General features: G+C 37.7%; 1 protein-coding gene across 1 annotated transcript in view; it reads right to left on the reverse strand.

The window, feature by feature from the left end:
- Positions 1 to 19,679, reverse strand: part of LOC108045102 — an 88,116-nt gene that overhangs the window by 31,809 nt on the left and 36,628 nt on the right. Inside the window, 2 exon segments of the mRNA XM_017124302.2 lie at positions 5,259 to 5,447; positions 5,450 to 5,596. Of these exon segments, the coding sequence (XP_016979791.2) occupies positions 5,259 to 5,447; positions 5,450 to 5,596 (336 nt within the window).

Consider the following 19,679-nt stretch of genomic DNA (forward strand, 5'->3'; position numbering starts at 1 on the left):
CTCATTCATTCATTCACTCAACCATTCATTCATTCATTCACACGCGCATTGCGGGCCATACACATTCAGACAGCGAATCCTTGGCATGAATCAATGGCGATGGGCTGGGTCTGGCATTTGAAAATACATTTTACCCTGGCTTTTCTCAAAAGGAACCTTTGTGGCCAATGTGGCATAACAACACACACCACACACACATACACACACACACACAGGCAATTGCCCGGGCGTTAACACCCACACACACTCACATTACATAATGGAGATGGACAAGTAATGAAAGTTGGAATCACGGACAGACGGAGAAAAGGAACTTGAAAGGGAATATAATTCCACATTGATTGGCCTTGAAAAAAGAAAAGAGGGGAGTCCAGGCATACATTCATACAAATGGGGCGTTATACGTAGCATTATCAAATTACGTAGCCCCCAGGCAATGGAAAATTCCAAACTGCACTTGCAGTCTTTCCCCAGACCCATGGTTAAAATCTAATTACTGAGCCCATCTGCCAAATCTGGCCAATTGATGACTGTCATAACGGCTGCACAAAAAGAGCATTACATAATTACACATCGAATGGCCTTTATGGTACCTAATACCTTTTCGTACAGAGTGCTGAAAATTGAGATCAAATATCGGGTGATTCATTTTCGGAAACATTGTGTTCATTGTGTGCATGAATTGCGTATACGCCACCGTGGTCACTGGCTGAGAGGCATGCCAAAATTCCACAGAATTAAGTTTCAAGACCGAACAAAAGAGATCAATGTGAACAAATGGGACAGGTATTCATCAGAAATGTTCGATAAATTTAGCCTTCAATCAATTTCAAACTGGCCAAATGTCTCTAAATGTTAAATATTCGTTATTTAATCCAATTTAAACTTTTACCAAAATTGAACGACAATACAGCTGCTATACAAATACAAAGTTTTTATAACTGCTGGGGTATATGAGCTTTGTTTCTTTGTTTTTTGTTATTCATTGAATTGCTAATATGAACTAATTTATATAGTTAAACAAGAAAGGAAGCAAAACTTAGGTAAGCCTTGCAGTTAATACAAAACGACTAAATTTTAATTTGTATGCCTATATTCAAAACAAGAGAGAACGCTATAGTCGGGTGCCCCGACTATCAGATACCCGTTACTCAGGTAAAGCGAGTGCGAGGGAGATGGAGATAGAAACTTTGATCACGCATAACTTTTTAACGAATGGTCCGATTTGAAAAATTTCTTCTACATTTCGATAGGTATTGATAAACACAATAAAACTGCATTTTTACTTTTCCGAAATATTTAAATGTATCCTATATAAGCGATTGTGGGCGTTAAAGGGGGCGTGGCACCTTTTTGAAACAAACTTGCGCTGCGTAGGAACTCCTAGAATCTGCATGCAAAATGCCAATCTTCTAGCTTTTATAGTTTCCGAGATCTCAGCGTTCATACGGACAGACAGACAGACAGACGGACAGACAGACGGACAGACGGACAGACGGACAGACGGACAGACGGACAGACGGACATGGCTATATCGACTCGGCTAGTGACCCTGATCAAGAATATATATACTTTATAGGGTCGGAAACGCTTCCTTCTAGCTGTTACATACTTTTGCACGAATACAATATACCCTTTTACTCTACGAGTAACGGGTATAAAAACAATAAAGCTATGTCGATTTTGCGCTGCATTATCTGCTTTAATTTGGTAAGTTATGGACTTTTCACTTTTAAGTCACTCTTTTACAAGACATCGGTAAATTAGAAATAACTAACATGAAAATGGGAATGACATGAGAATCGAATTAGAAGTCTTTAGAGGTATGCCACTTTGGAATCGGATTAAATTTGACAAAGTTATGGATTCTAGAAGTCCAATTTTGGGTCATCGTGAAAAATGTCATCGGAAAATTAGAAATAACTAACATGAAAATGGGTCAAAAATTTGATCAACGTTAAATTGAAAATTTTAAATGCAGATTTTTAGAGAATCGAACCACCAGTCTTTAGAGGTATGCCACTTTGGAATCGGATTAAATTTGACAAAGTTATAGATTCTAGAAGTCCAATTTTGGGTCAACGTGAAAAATGTCATCGGAAAATTAGAAATAACTAACATGAAAATGGGTCAAAAATTTGATCAACGTTAAATTGAAAATTTTGAATGCAGATTTTTAGAGAATCGAACCTCCAGTCTTTAGAGGTATGCCACTTTGGAATCGGCTTAAAATTGGTAAAGTTATGGATTCTAGAAGTCCAATTTTGGGTCAACGTGAAAAATGTCATCGGAAAATTAGAAATAACTAACTGAAAATGGGTCAAAAATTTGATTAAAGTTAAATTGAAAATTTTGAATGCAGATTTTTAGAGAATCGAACCACCAGTCTTTAGAGGTATGCCACTTTGGAATCGGATTAAATTTGACAAAGTTATGGATTCTAGAAGTCCAATTTTGGGTCAACGTGAAAAATGTCATCGGAAAATTAGAAATAACTAACATGAAAATGGGTCAAAAATTTGATTAACGTTAAATTGAAAATTTTGAATGCAGATTTTTAGAGAATCGAACCACCAGTCTTTAGAGGTATGCCACTTTGGAATCGGATTAAATTTGACAAAGTTATGGATTCTAGAAGTCCAATTTTGGGTCAACGTGAAAAATGTCATCGGAAAATTAGAAATAACTAACTGAAAATGGGTCAAAAATTTGATTAACGTTAAATTGAAAATTTTAAATGCAGATTTTTAGAGAATCGAACCACCAGTCTTTAGAGGTATGCCACTTTGGAATCGGATTTAATTTGACAAAGTTATAGATTCTAGAAGTCCAATTTTGGGTCAACGTGAAAAATGTCATCGGAAAATTAGAAATAACTAACATGAAAATGGGTCAAAAATTTGATCAACGTTAAATTGAAAATTTTGAATGCAGATTTTTAGAGAATCGAACCTCCAGTCTTTAGAGGTATGCCACTTTGGAATCGGCTTAAAATTGGTAAAGTTATGGATTCTCTCTCCTATAGCCGCCATATATCTGATTGATCGGAAATGCCATAACTTTGGTGTTTTAAAAGTTAAAAAGTTGGGATTTTGTATGGGTTTTATTTGTGGTCAACCAATATAATTTACAGAATATTCTTAAGGAATATTCGGCTCCGCCCAAAGTTAGCTTTCCTTTCTTGTTTGATTTAAGTTTATATTTCTGGTGAAACAATTTTTAGTCTTGTATTGCGTATACGCCACCTTGTCCGGCTTGTACTATATTTATAAAGCAAAGTGCCCGAAAATATAAGCTATCTGCCAAGAAATATAAAAATAAACTCCGACTCCGAATAACTCTGAGCTTTCGATTCCCCGGCCGCAGGACCTTTATGCCCGCAAGTCCTTACGGCATTTGTATGCTCTGCGGGACACCCATCATGGCCATAAAGCGAACCTCAGCTGGCTGCCTTTGTTGGCCCGCTTAGTCCAACATTAACGTGGAGCGGCACACACATTGATATGCAAATAGGCCGGTGCCATCCCCAAGTACTCGTACTCGTAGTCATACTCCAACTCGCATTCGTTTTCGTACTCGTACTCGTACTCGTACTCGTACTCGTACTCGTACTCGTAATGCTAAGCACACAGCTGGGGCTACATATGCTGGCATATTCGTAGACACAGATACTGGGACCGCTGATGCGTGCTTATGGAAAGTCAATCATTCGCTTTCAGGTTTTATCTGTCAGCTCTTGACTTTTGCAGTGACATTATTTTGTCTTAACTGACAAATGATTTGGCCTCCAACCGACTTTAGATAAGCATTGGAGTTGACTGGGAGTTCCCGAGTTGCGGTGGCGGAGGCAGTGAAGCGAGTGCAGCTCAAATATGATGACAACCCGTCGACCCGTCGACCCGTCGACCCCTCGACCCAGCCCGGCCCACACACAATCCCCAATCGAGGGATCGTATTATGGTGCCCGGGGAAATGGGAATGGAATACGGGGAGCCAACGCGCTAACGCTTTTAAATGGGCCACACAAAACGGCCCTGCCATGTGGAATCTGTGTGGAGCATCTTACGCATCAGCGCCATCTAATGCCTCCGGTTCACTGGTTCACTCCTTCTCTTCTCTTCTGTTCTCCTTCCTCCCCAAACCCAATCCCAATCCCAATCCCTTTCCCGAAGACTGACTGAATGACGTACTGACTGACTGACTCACTGACTGACATCTGGTAATGTCAACAGCAGTGGCAGCCAAGACTTGGCCAAAGACTTTGCAATTATTTGCAGTAGCTCGCTCGTCGCCAAGTGCTTGCCATATAAACTTTTACGAGGCCTGCACTCCACTCCACTCACACTCGAAGAAAAAAAGGGGTCAATTGGATCTTGTTTCACATACTAAATAAGCCTATATCTTGAACTAACACGTAATATATTTATAAGACTTATTGGAAAATTGAAACTTGTCGGGTAACTATTTAACAATGATGTTAATGTACATAAACTAATTAGCCAAATAATCATTTTTATTAAAGCCTGCTTAATGAACAAAATCAATACAAAACTGTAACTCTACAAATGACAGAATTGACCTCTGACCTATTTTCTCTCAGTGCACACTCACTCCCATACTTGCTAAATGGAAGCCGACTGCCAATTGGCTTCCATCAAAAGTTTGTATTTGTCTTTGTAACTGTGGAATACAGATACAGATAATGCCAATGATACTGCTGGATTTTGCCAGACTGATTGTTAATTGCTTAGCCGTAGCTAATCCACAAGAATGAGTTCCTGTGACTGCCATGAATACAGCCTGCAATTAGTTGGTGCTTAAAACGTTGGGATACCTGAAAAAATATCCGTTTAGATTCATGGGCTTCTACTTACGAAACATTCGTTTACGAAGCCTATGAATAATGAATGACACGGATTTGTCAGGCTCTAAATATATTTTATTATTCATTTGTAGCTAAATGCCCTGAGTTCCACGAAATCAAATATCGAACCTGACTCTTAAGTCTTTTTAAACTTTCAAAGTAAAATCATGATTTTATAACTCATCGGGTGTTTAGGCTTTTTGAAATAAGACTTAAATTGAAATAAGACTTATTGAGATAAATATACAATGATCAAATATATTTTCTAAATTCTAAAATATATTTTTAAAACCATTTTCAATGAACTTTTTATTCCAGTCTTCTAACTTGCCTAAAACTTGATCTACCCCGAATATTCTAAGGAGGTCCCCCACTATTTTGGATTGGTACTCACCTGTTATCACCCGCGTGCAGTTGATGTTCTTCGGATAGAGGTTGGGATACTCGGGGCTGTACAGCTCGTTCTTGGTGGGATCGCCCTCGACGAACAGCCGGCAGCGGTCCACCTGGTCCGCCTCCGCCTGCCGCTCGCTGCGGCCCGCCCTCGGCGGTCGGGAAATGGTCAGCGCATGCCGCTCCTCCCCCAGTCGGCCTCCCCCTCCCCCTCGGCCACATCCTCCTCCCGAAAGGGCGTGGCACGGGAGAAGTTCGATGGGCGGTCGCCGGGCGGCGCTGTCAGCGATTCTTTGGTTGACGTCGAGCGATTTTCGATTAACTCACTGCCCGCAGAAGCTGCAAGGAAATGGAGGGGAAATGGAAAACAACTGAGTATGCAGTTTGAGTGGCTATATATACAGATATTTCTATATGCGCGCACAGTTTCGGGTGGCATCATTACATTTTAGTATGATAATAATAATCATAAGCATTAAAATTTATGCGGCGGGCAGACTTGTTTTTTTTCCATAATAATGTGCATAACTTTTCGCGGGCCAAAAACTAAAAATGAGAAAAAGCACAACAACGGAGCACAGGTAAAGCATATATTTAAAAAACGTGAATATATGCCGGCACGTTGCTCCTGTATGTTTTTACAGATGTGTTTGTACGCAGACATGTAGACGCTTTCCCATTTTCACTTTCGCTAGTCTTTTCTCGAATTTGTTTTTTATAAAGGCCATAAACATATTCATGGAGCATTGCATACTTTTTATTTTTGTGAGACTTGACAAAATTTAATTTAAATAAAAGGGTCTTGGGTAATGTAAACCTCTATTTAAATGCGAGTTCGATTACGTCTTAAAAGTGTCTTTGCCTTTTTTTGAATCTGTTTTTAATACATGATTTAATAAGAAAAGGGGTTTGGCTTTAATCAAGGCGATTTTATTAAATAAATTGTCGAATATTTGTTTGGAAAACTTGAACTATTTTAATGAAATCTCAAAAGTAAGAAAATCCGAGAACACAATCGTTGGTAACTTTTAAAAGGCCAAACTGCCGGAAAGTATGCAATGCATATTTTGTATTAAAGCTTCCACTTGCGACTTTCCCTCGCTTTCTCCCACTCTCTCCCCCACTCTCTCTCTCTCCCACTATTTTTCTGTTTGAACAACTGTGACTGTAACTGCAGCTGGAACAGTAACTGTAACTGTGACTGTAACAGCAACAGTAACTGAAACTGCACCTAAACAACAATCGTTAAGCCCATGCAAAGTAGCCCAAAGCACCGCACAAACACATCGCAACGTGCCGCGGTGTGGGTGAGTTGCTGTGTGTGTGTGTGTGTGTGTGTGTGTATGTGCAGGGCATTGGCACAGCCAACAAAAACTTGGTCAAAAGAAACCGACGCACCTCCGATGCCCTCGATGTTAGTATAAAACAGTAGAACATAGAACAGAATAAATATGATGTAAGACATTTTAAGTATACCCCTTCATACCACTTAAATTATAATACTATAAAAGTCATTGGTGCTTTAAAATCGCCTTTAAAGGTGTACAAAAGTAAGCAACTATATATTTTGAGTCCGGAAGTACGAAGGATTCATTGCGAAAGCAAACATGCTATTTTTCACTGCATGCTTTTTGACAGCTTTATTGGTGATTTCAAAATTCAAGTGATTTCTGTGGCCACCTCGATTATAAAATAATAAATATATTTTAGCCATGTAAATTTATTCAATAAATATCCACGTATCAAACAAATATTGTTTACTATTCCTATACAAATTGATCGCTACCTTTGATAATCTATTGCCATGGTGGCTCCCAAATCAAAAGCAATTAGCTTAATTTTGGTTTCAGCCAGTAAATAGCCAGCTGTTTTGATGGTTGCCAAAACACCGCAACTGATTGGTTTACACATTCATTAGCGTAAATCAGTAAAGTGAATTGAATTGCTATTCACTTAGTTTGAAGTGATATCACTTAATGCACATTAATATAATAGTGGTTTCGAAGTGAGTTCAATTTAAACTTGGAAATCATATATAATAAATGATTGAAATGAGTAAGAACACTTTATCTAAATAAAAATACTGTCTGCAAATGATCTATTTTATATAATATTTTGATAATACTTTAGTCACAACACCTAGATATTTTCAATCACGTGAGAATTTACCAGAATACAAGAAGAACAATTCAAAAAATTGTGCCATATTTCTTGAGCTATTCGAGTCGAGTTTATGGGTCATAGAGTATTTACTACAGTTGTAGCAGCAATACAAACACGACCCGAGAACACACACATCCACACTACACACATACACACACACAAAGGCAAAGAGACATGGGCACATGTGAAGTGTTTGCCTCACATTACATGGCTGCTAGTGCCTAATGATGTAGCAACAAATTTAATAAACATATTAAGTGTTGATGTTTTTGTAATCGCACAGGGCAACGCCAGATGTTACTCCACTTCTCCATCTCCCCCCTGCCCCTCCTCTTTGCTCAACTCACCTCCCCTCCCCTCCGCTCCTCCCCTGTTTGCCTTGCTTTTTTAACACACATGCAGCCTGGCACACGTATAGGCTTCTATGGCATCCGTATTGCCGTTAGTCAAAAGCTGCTTATTTCCGTCCTGATTCTGGTTCTGTTTCCGTTTGTGTTTCTGTTTCGGTTTGGGCTCCTGTTTCTGCCTTCGCTTCCATGTTCCTGCACTCGGGCAACTATTTGTCACATCAATTAAATTAATTTAAATGCGAATACCAAAAGGATTGCCATCTAATGAAGCGTTTAAAATACACCTCCAATTGGTTTCTCTCGCCCTGGCTCTAATCAAAATTGCCATAATTTATGGTAAAGTTAAGGTTTTTAAACTGTCATAATTGATTGGTCTTAAATGGATGGAAATTTCAGTCTCAGTCCTGCAATGCGATCGAGTTTTATGGGCGTAGTTCCGGTTGCCTTGTGTCAATTTCAGTTTTGGCCGCAAGTTGAACTTTCCAACCATAAACTTTTCTACGAAAACCCTCGCCAAACACGCCCCTTTTCAGCCCTTTACTTTGATACACAGAAAACAGTATGTTTAATAAACAGAATTTATTTTATAGTTTTACATATTAAGCCATTTTTTCTCCATCACTCAGAAGATTTTATAAAAATAGCATGTCTAAAGATTCGAAACTGTTTTAAACTTAATTCTTTATTCTCCTTCAAAATTTAAAATTTAACAAGTCAAATAAGTTAAATAGGTAAGGTTTACATTTCAATGGCCAATATGCTATTATCATCAAGGTTTACTAAAAGGTGTAAGAGACATATTTCATAAGGTTAATAGCTATTTGCAATTTTGGTAATATATTAAACGAAAAGATTAATTTTAGCACCTATTTATCATCAAAAATGATTATTTATTGGTTTGGTTATACAAAACTAGCTTTGCTAATATTAGAATTCAGTTATCTTATAGTTTTTTCTCTCTCTACATATATCTCTTGCTAAGTCATTGGATCTCAGACTTCATCGCGTTGTTCATTTATATTCATATTTGCATATGTCTGAGTCGGTGCAGCTGTCAGTGGGTCTTAGTGTGAGTGTGGGTATAAAGTATATCTGCCACGCCTTCCGCACTTCACCACCGCCCACCGCCCACCTCGATCCGAGCCTTGGGCTTGGATTCCTCTCTGCCGTCGTCCCGTATGTATTTTATTCGTCGACGCAGTTATTTGCTTTAATACACTCAATAGACTTAACACATTTTCCACGCCTCCACGCCCCCATTTCCCCACCAACCACTCAACCGCCGCCCACTTTCCACCCACTCGGTGTGTGTTTTGTAGTTTTCTGCAATAAATTTTGCATTTTGCTGGCTCTGCCAGAGACACCCAGCCAAAGGAGAAGCTAAAATAGAATAAAAAAATAAATAATATTTCATTGCAAAGACGACTTGCGAATGAGCGGACACAGTGGCTGACAGGATTTTGAATATTGCCGAAAAATCGTTAAAGAAGAGCTTCCAAATTTGATATAATATTAATATTTTCTTAAAATCTAACAAATTATTAAGGCCGGCTGCGAAATAACCCAGGCCTGACAATCTTATTGTTTTTATTTACTTTCAGATGTATTTTAGATTATTTTATTTTAGATTATTTTAGATTGGAAATTAATGTTCAATGTTGATGTTAATCATAATTTATGCTAAGTTAACGTATAGCCACTAAAATGTAATGTTGCTTTGGTGACTAATTGATTTTAAAGGACTTAAAGCCCTTCAAAAATGCCCTTGTCCAAAATAACCATTTTAAATAACTTTTTCAATTTCTCTTTCAATTTACGTTATTAAATATTAAAAATATTCAAACATTGTTCATTGTTTAAAATCGTGTTAGTTTCACAATTAATGAATAATGTATTACATATTTAATATTCAGAGCCACTGTGCAGCCGGTGACTTTAATTGCAACTGTGACTGCGACTGCGACTGTGACTTGGTCTGTGACTGTGCATATTTATAGTTTTGTATTGTCTGGCAGCCAACCCAGAAACGACTAAAACTGCCTTTTGAGCGCCAGTTGAAAGGGATGTGGGTGAGGGCGCGGAATTCCTTCGGCGGGCAAACGAACTGCAGCTGCAGCTGCAGTCGAGCAAAATGTAACTAAGTATATAATAATTTACAGCTTGCGTTAAATATTTCGACTGCCAACTGGGCCCCGACTGAAACTCAGCCTATTCACAAAGTACATAATTTTCCTATGATTTACTAATTGCTGGAAGCTGCCGCTTGTTGCTCGACTGCAACATTTTAATTTAGAAATGTCTATTGAATAAATTAAGCGTAATGCAACTGGAAAAACGACTTCTAGCATAATCAAAGTAAATACGTACTAATCGTCTATTCAGAGGGACCTTCAGTGCGCTTTGAACTCAGGACAAATACGAGAATGTCGATCCATAATTGAGTGTGCAAACATTCAAACATTGATTTCCTATTGAATAAGGGCCTTCGGCTATGTTCATAAAATTCTACGTCGCTCAATGCAGGCAAACATAGTATTTTTTGCTAAAGTACAATTAGCTGAGCAATTAATTTCATATTAATTGCTTGAGCTAAAGATATAAAATGCATTTATTTTATTAAGACCTTAAAATCTTTAATCACAAAAACACAAAGCTAGAAAACAAAAATAAATGCAAATAATTAAAGTACATATTGTTAGCATTTAAAAACACATCGACAACGTATTCAAAAATATTAATTCATTCCACTTCGCTGGAGAAAATACATGTCAAAGTGCGCTTGGTTTAAGCCGTCTTAGACAGCCGCGTACTATAAAAAAGTGGCCATAATTAGGGCCACATTTGCTGGCATTTACCAAAAACATTTTAAAGCTCCCCTTTCAGCATCTTTTCTTCCCGTTTTCCTTTTATAAGGGGATTTCGACAGATCCATGGCAACGCACGACATGAAGTGGCGAACAATACATACATGAGCATACATTTCTGGGAGGAAAGGGGATATAGCCGCTAGTATCGGGATTCTGTGCAAAATTCTGCATGCCACATTTTTGCACTCCGGGCGTCGAGTGAAAAGTGGGGGAAGCCAAATGGCAATATGTTACTACTTGTGCCATAATTCGCAATTAACATGGGAAACAAAATAGGGACCGAGAAAGGGGTGGTGAAAAGAGGTATACACTGCCAAAAAAAAAGGATTTTTTACAAATCCAAAAACAGAGAGAAGAAATTTAATATTTTGTTGGCATTTTTTGTAGAATTACTAAAGTATTTAATTTAAATTGAATTTTATTTAGTATCTAAATAATTGGGAAACAAAATTATAAGATTGTAAATATAAAAGGATATAGTTATATTTATGATTAAGCAATAACAGTATACACTCATCAAAATCATTCAGATTGAATGAATTTTTGCTGACCGTTCGCAACTACAAAGCGTTTGCTGATTATTACAATCTGTAAATGTTAAATGGAAATGAAGGGAATAAATGCTAACGAATGTGATTGATAGACTTTTTGTGGCCTGCATCTGGCGGAAAGTATCTGCTGGAAGGTGTGTGTTGCTGACAGATACACATTGACCAGCCCGACAATAATTTATAAAAACTTTTCGCACATGTGCCATTAATTGTGAGCCGTAAGCGGAAAGCATCAACAGCATTATCGGGGAAAGACCACTCGTCGGGCGATGAAGATGGAGTGGATATAGTAACAATAACTAAGACACGCGATGGAGATTGTGTTTCCTTTTTTTCTTTTTTTTTTTGGCAGGATTCCCGTCTTCCGTCGTCCTGCATCTCAAGTTGCCGCTCGTGTTGCAGAATTTCAATTTTGGTCTGGCGCAGCACATAAATAAAATCAGTTTTATTATTTTTCGTGGCGCAAACATTGGGTAGAGATTGTGCGATAGAGCTGCCAAGAGGGCGACACATATACTGAAATAATTTTATTTGGTCGAGTGGCAGGGGGGGCTCAGAAAAAGTGGGCGTGGCTGGCACCCCAAGCAGTCGCTGTCGAAAAAGCCACAATGCAACCTGAAGTTGCAATTAGCAATAAAACATGGCAGCCTGGCAACAAAAGGATGAACATCTCGTGTTCTCCATTAAAATTTATGATAGGTAATACCCATCCAAACGGCGCAGCAGGCTAAGCTCATTACCCCCAAAAACCAAAAACTTCCACGATTACAGTGTGTGTTGCAAATAAAACCTATTTTTAATTGGCAGATGAAAATGCCGACTGGGAAAATGTGTAAGTATGTGCACAAAACCAAAAGCATCAATTATGCATTTATCGGAGGAAAGTAGATACCCATCCGTTTTATCAATGCATTTACGGTTGCTATAGCGTTGAATTGAAAATAGATAATTAATAGACAATTCCCAGAAACATAACCAAAACTAAAATCTCGAGGCTAAAATGGTGAAAGGATTTTATTCTGGACTTAATGAGTGTTAGGGCATTTCCAAAGCTGTACAATTGGCTTTTGTTTGGTAACTGGCATGTTTCTTAATTGTTTGTAGAAAAAATGTTTAATAAAAAACTTTATTTGCTCTTTAAATTAATATTATTATAAATAAACGAAACAATAACGTTATGATAATCTCCAAAACAACACAAAATAAATACAAAGCATTTTAAAACGTGCTCCTTTTTAACTCAAAAATTTCATTAACCTTAAGGTTACTTAAAAACATATGTAATAATAATAATAAGCCATTAATTCAACTATTAGTAGTTGTATATACATGTTCCATAACAATATACAAAACTGAAAAAACCTCATATTGTTCTTCAATTTTGAGGAATATAATAAAAACTATCATAAAAATGTATTCTCGAGTTTTTATGTGTTTAAGCCATTTAAAATTAAATAAACGCATTTAACAAATATGGTACAAAAAATGTATATTTTAACTGACAGGCGTGTTTACCCAAGTCTGCGCATAAATATATCTATAGGTGTTGATCGCGATGAAGATTTTAACACATTTTTTATTTGCAAACTTTTTTCACTTGTTTCCACCACCATTTTGTGTTAATTTTCAGTGAATTTTTACCCATATTTGTCTTTCTCTATTTGCGATTTAAGGGGTTTGCTCGCTGTTAAAGTGATTTTGTGCAATTGCCGGGATTTTGTCCCTGTTCGCTGATAGAATCCGCATGGCATTTGCGATTGCCATGTAATGGCAATTGAAACCGTAAAATTGGGCGAATGAAAACAAAATATCCGCTGCGCTGCCCGACATAATCCTGCAGGAGTCGGCAGGAACCGGGAGTCGGAGACAATAAGTATGTCAAGCCCAACTAACTGAAGCAGCGACATGCCGCAGATTAATTTGCAACATCCACCGGCAACTTGCAGGTCGCTTCCGTTGCGGGAGGGGATTTCAAAATTGTTAAATTGAAATGAAATGCCCGACAATTGGATTGCGACAGGCAAATTGAGAGCAAGGCTCTCCGTCCTCCACATAAAGTGTGTATTATCCCGCTGAAACTGGCGGATCTTTGGCAACCTGCAACCCCGAGCCTTGACGTCGTTTTAATTTTGAGTGAGGGCGCACAGATTTAAATTAAATCAGCGAGCGGCTATGTCAGATGATAAAAGGGTATGTTATTTTACGCCATGCCCCAAGCTACAGAGGCGCACGTCGAACCAGAAGCGGAACCAAATGAGAATCACAGAAGGCAGCGGAAAATGAACAGAAACAAAAACATTGTGTATTCCGACTACCAGATACTTGGTGATTGCCAAGGTAATGCAGGTATGAAAACAAGTCCTAGGCTTGGAACATGTACTTCATGTTTCGTAAAAAACACAACTTCCATCTGACACTTTTAAATAATTAAAAATCTGTTCTAATAAAATGCCCCATTTTTGTATCTGTACAATTGACTATCATGTCAAAATTGCTTAGCAAAAATAGCCAGTTTTATATTTTTTTGGTTTATTACACAATAAATGTGTGTTTAAAAATAAATCATTTAGTTTCTGAGAAATAATTATTTGAAAAGTTTGTTTTAAATGTGAAAAAAGTGCGTTATTTTCATTACATTGATCTGCATAAATTCATTATACCCTGAGTTAATGGAATACCGAGTATGAAAATTATAGCCAGCGGAATCCGAACACGAACGGAACTCTTTAACCGAGGCATATAACCGCACCGGCCACCGCCCCCTTTACACCCACCCCGTCGACCTCGTCCCGTCTACAAACTTCCCCCACCCCCATCCCTCCGCCACCACTACAGTGCGTGCTTAGTGGGTGGAATGAAAACGCGAAATGAAAATCTGCAGGCAAACTGTCAATTTGTAGCGAAAATTTGATTAGGGTTGACTGCATTTTCACTCAGATCTGGTCGAGAAAAAGCGGCTGGTGGGTGAGCACCTGGCGGCGGGAAACCGAGAATGCGAATGACGAGACAAGGAAGACAATTCGAGGAAAATTCTGAAAATGTAATAAAATGAAGTTATACTTAGATGAATATTTTCTTCTAGAGGTATTTAACAGGAGTTGAGAGCTACCACAAAAGCTTTAAGAAAACAAGCGAAAAATGCGGAAGTAAATACTCAGGAGGTTTTTCCATTCTTTTCATGAAATTCAGCAAGTCGAACACATATGCCCTTTGAAATTCAAATCAGGGCTTAAAAGGATTGAGAAATGACAAAACCGAAAGCCAAAGTCTTAATACCCTTTTAGTCACACCGAAATTTGATGGCAACATTTACTGCTCCAATATATGGTATATGACAATACTAAAGGGAAGTTTCAGAAATAATTTAAAACCTTTGCCCGTAAAAATCCTCTTATGTTTCGGTTTTCGATCAAACCGAAGGAAATAATGGTAAAAGGTGGGCCTGCCAAACCTCGTTGAATTTGTTAAATTCGAAATTTGCCCATCGATGGCATGCACAGCTAAAAATTTTTTTTTTGTTCAATTTTCGAAAAAAAACAAATTTGTAAATAATGCAAAAATCGGAAATAAATTAATTTTTTCCCGGATCAACCGGAAAGCGATAGCTTAGGCTAATTTTCTCAAGGACTTAAATTAAGGTCAACCTTTTGACCAACATTTTAATTCACCTTCAAGGGTATAACAAGCTTGAGATAGGAATAATTGATGCCAAAATTACCAAGAAAAGCCAAAAAATTAAAAATATGACAAAAAGCTAAGAAAATTGAGGACAAAGGCGAGTACAAGAAACAACACAAGATCTGCTGGTCATAACTTGAGACATTGTATGGTAGTGAGAATACAAATTAAAGTCAGATATGAAAAAATATCGGGAAAAAACAATTAAGCTGGACCATTCTTTAAGCTTTTAAATTTAATGGGAATGTTCTAGAATAATAATGAAATAAAATGTATCTTTTCATAATAAAATAAATTATTTATGGGCTACATTCCTAAAAAGTTCATAGAAATGTTTTTAAATTTGCACGAGTGGCTTGGCCCCGCAAAAACTGTTCAGCAAAGTAATGCAAACATTTTTATTCCGCTTCTGAAAATATTTGCTAAATATAATTTTGCGCAGTATGTTTACCAAGCCACAGTGCCAGACATAAGCTCATAGCCCTTTAAAAAGAAACAAAAAGACACCGAGCAGAGCCCACATCCTGGCTGGAAGGAAGACAGTAAGGTAGACAACAGGGCCAACGGGGCGGTGGACAAATAGGGGGCGTGGTCGGGTGACAGAGGGGTAGAGCATTGTTACCAACTTAGATTAAAAGTGATAGCCAGACAAACGCTCCTAGCAGCGGCACCAATTGAGAAAGCAATCGCAGCTCGGAAAAATTGAAGATACAAAAAAGAGGGAAAATGAAAAGAAAAAAATAACGTACAGGAACCGGGAAAGTTAAGGAAATGGGAATGGTAAAAAAAAAAGAAAAAACAAAAACAAATTTATAATTGAAATCAGTGTCAAGACAGCCAGAGAAAAGGGAACAGGAGTAGCCAGGACAATTCAGGATGGCACTTAAGTCGACTGACCAAACAAGCAGAAGGCGGTGGAAAACGGCGGAAAGGAAAATCTGCATTTGCAAGATGCAGAAATTAGGGGCAATACAACGAAAAAAATAAAGAAAAGAGCAAGGAGCGCACACAAATTAGCTAATGTTGAATATAGCCAAAGTCAAAACCAATTCCATTCCCTCAACTTCTTCATGTTTTCGACCAGAGAGGGAGCGAGATGGCCAGCTCAGCCCGTCTCACTTACTCTTTCGAGGGCCAGGGCCTCCACAATTGGGTCAACAAACATTCGGAGCAAATGGCCCAGTGCGACGGGCCGTGACAGGAGCATGAAAAGTGCTTTAAGCAAACATCGGTTAGATCTCCTTAAATTTGGCCAAGAAAGTGGACAGCAAAGTGTTAAGCTTACAAACACTTGATTGGGAGAAGTCAGCAAAAGTTAGGGGTATTTTTTAAAAGCGAGATTTAAGCGGACAGAAAAAATGGGCAAAAGTAAGGAAAGAGTATCTCTAGCAGTATACCAATTCCCCTTCCAACACACTAGCTTCAAAGTTTATTTAAGTAAGTAATAAGTTTTGTCGTCCTCATGATAACATAAAAGTAGATTCTAGCCCAATAAATGTATGTAGTTTTTCATTCCAAAACCTACTTTTAGCTAACCATAAGCACAAGATTTAAAGATTAAAGTGTTTACAAAATAATCAAAATGTATTAAAAGAGCACACAAAATATTAATTATGTGCATAATAGTGTCCACGGAATAGTACTAATTTCGTGTGCCTGATAATTGTGCATTCAAATATAAATAATACAATTTGTGTTAAATCTAGTCAAAGAAATTAAATGTATTACTGAAATGCAACAGATAGTTTCTTTACAAATAATTATGCGACAAATATATCAAACGATTTAATATGTTAATGTTATAAATTTCAGTAATTCAAAGGAAAATTGTGACAAAACATTTATTGACATTTTAGCATAAATTAAGGGACATAAATGAAAAACATATTAAAATACATTTGCAATGCTATGCAGATTGAACACTTGTTCAACTTAAGTTCAGTGAACAATGAAAAAAATACTTCCCAGACTGTTAGTTTTTTTCATTATCAGAAAAGCCTTTTTATCGCTCGGACCATATATCTTCAGCTGATTTAAGGAATGACACAGGACAGCTTCCATTTACTCGATATCAACTCGCAAATTGATTGTCCGTTTGTGCCGTGAGAAGGTGAGACAATTATTTACAAATCCAGCTTTCATTTGTTCCACTCAGTCAACCCCCCCTTCCAGATTCCCCACCCCCTGGCGCCGCCATTGCCAAGATGGCAACTCAAAACTGGCAACTGGCTATTTGTTAGCATTTTGCAGTCATTACGGAATCCCCAGTAGCTGCCCCAGCAGGCAGCCCATAGCCCTTAATTAATGGCCACTTTTGGGAACAGTTGGCAGTTTCTAATTTCAAATAAATAAACGCAATCCCCACTGGCAGGAGGAGCCAGTGCCATTACCCTCCCCAAATTTTCCAGCCACACGGACACCTACAAAATGCTGCTACTCGATTTGCCAAAATCAAATGGAAATTCACCACTCGCCAGCCATTTTATTTATATTACTTATATATCTATCTCCTACATTTAAATTCGGTTTTGTGTATGTTTTTTACATTCACATTTCGATGCAAGCATTCCGTGGCCGAATGTTTCCGCTTGATTGCCACGTGTGGTAAATTCCTCGCCCCGATAAACTTAGGGGTTTGCACCCCGATCTTCCCACACTCATCCGCATCCTTTGTGCCATTTTTCATGCCAAAATTATTCAATTATTGGCGAAGCAAAGTAATATAAACGAAATACAAGGAAAGCAAAGGAAAGTATATAACAAACTGACTTCCATATTTTGATGGACTTGCTAATTCTCTTTACTGAAACTTAAATATATTAAGCTTAAACTTTAGAATTATTATTAATGTTGTTTTTTAAAGTTTTTTTATAAAAAACTTTAATCTTTTTTTTTTATAAAAAACTTTAAACTAATAATATGAAAGCCCTATTAAAAAAATACAAACACTGCAAATGTTATTAATTTTTAAAAACTACTAGTGGAATTAAATTCATTATTACATTAAAATCTAAAAATCCTGACCACTGTTGAACTTAAAATATGATCAATCTGAAAAAGACTTTCAATGTTCTTTGTTCTCAGCTATAAAAAATACCTTTAAAACGTAATTCAACTATTATTTTAGAATTTTGTGTTACGTTTTTCTATCTGATGCTCGGAACCCTTTAAGTTATCCTGTTCAGTAAATATATACCCGATTCTACCCTGTACTCATTGAGCATGAAGGCAGCAATATGGTTAGGGATTGTGTGTGTGTGTGTGTGTGTGTGCGTGCGAGAGTTGACTTCCGGTCGCCGCCATCTTGTGGGGGTCACATTTTCTGCATGCATTAATTTACAATTACGATAGACTGCCGACAGCTGCCTCCCTTGTCGATCTGAATCTGAATCCTTCGCCTGCCTTACGTAATATATTACCCCGAAAAAATATTAGGCAATATTATGTGGCTTCGTCTTTGTTGTTGACCTTTTTACCCTGTGTTTTTTTTTTTTGTGCTACTAAACGATTTCGGATTACAAGAAACGACCCTTGGCATTTTGCAGCTTCAGTTACTAAAAGCCGAAAAATGTCCTGCCGTAGGACAGGTGGGCGAATCTGTCAGCTCAAAGTTACTGCAACGACGACCAGCTAGCTCGGGCAATTAAATGAATCCCTATCAAAGGATGCCCCGTCCGCATCCCCGTTTCAGTCCAGGAACCACAGGACATCTGGTAAATGCTCGACCAGTGGCGTCAATCAATTACTTTAGTTGAGAAAACGCATTTGCGGTGGCCCACAAGGATATCGGGGCGGACAGGGGGCGTGGCTGGGTCTTGAGGTTAGTGTCGATTGGCCAGAGAAACAGTCACCATAATGGCAGGACAATTGAGTGTGTTTTTGTCTAGCTTGGGTTGAGGATATATTTACTGTGCAAATTTTATAGTCAGTTTAAAAGCTGATTTATTTTCATTTTAATTAGTAACGTTCCCTTATTAAAGCTTTTCCATTACGTTACTCTTTCAAAAGTAAGCTTGAAGACTTTAATTGTTTCTCTTTAAACGTAAAAATGTAAAGCTCAGGTTTATACTGTAGAAGCTGTTTAGATCTATATTAATTCTTTATTTTTTAAAAAATCTTTCGATAATATTTAAGCCTTATAACCCAATAAATTTACGTTTTTCAAAATAATGGTAAGTTAAAAAACTTCTTCCGTTTTAAATTTCGCTGTAATATTTATATTTAAAAGCTCGAAGCAGAAAGTTGTTGATCCTTTCTAATTAAACAATCCTTTGTATTTTTTTCGCATGAAAAGTTTCTTAATTGGAACCACTGAAAGCCGCTGACAAATCGATGGCAATCGAGAACCATTGAGGCTTTTATCGATTTCCGTGGGACTTAAAGTTAAGCAGGCAAACAATCGGCCAATTAAGTGAACTCAACTCCACAAAAGGACATACTTATGCATATCGATAAATAAGCATGCAGGTTCAAGCCAACTATATATGTAAATGGGATGGTATTATGGGGGATTCTCGTATTTTGTGTATTTGTGGCATGTTGACCAACTTGGCCAGCTGCCACGAAATGCGACAAACATAATAAAAAAAAATTAAGGGAAATGCCGCGAAATTGCCATCCCTTTCACACGACCTTGACTGCACACACACTGCAAAATACATGTGCAAAAACTGAAAAAAAAACCCTGTCTGGGCGAAAAGTTTGCGACTTGTTTTTGTGCTCGATGCGAAAAATGTGCGAGTTCGAGTCAATTAATTACAGGCAGCCGAACACAAAATTCTACCCAAGCACAAACACACACGTGCGCTCCCCT

Source organism: Drosophila rhopaloa, unplaced genomic scaffold, assembly GCF_018152115.1.
Source record: "Drosophila rhopaloa isolate 14029-0021.01 unplaced genomic scaffold, ASM1815211v1 contig_3, whole genome shotgun sequence".
Lineage (NCBI taxonomy): Eukaryota > Metazoa > Arthropoda > Insecta > Diptera > Drosophilidae > Drosophila > Drosophila rhopaloa.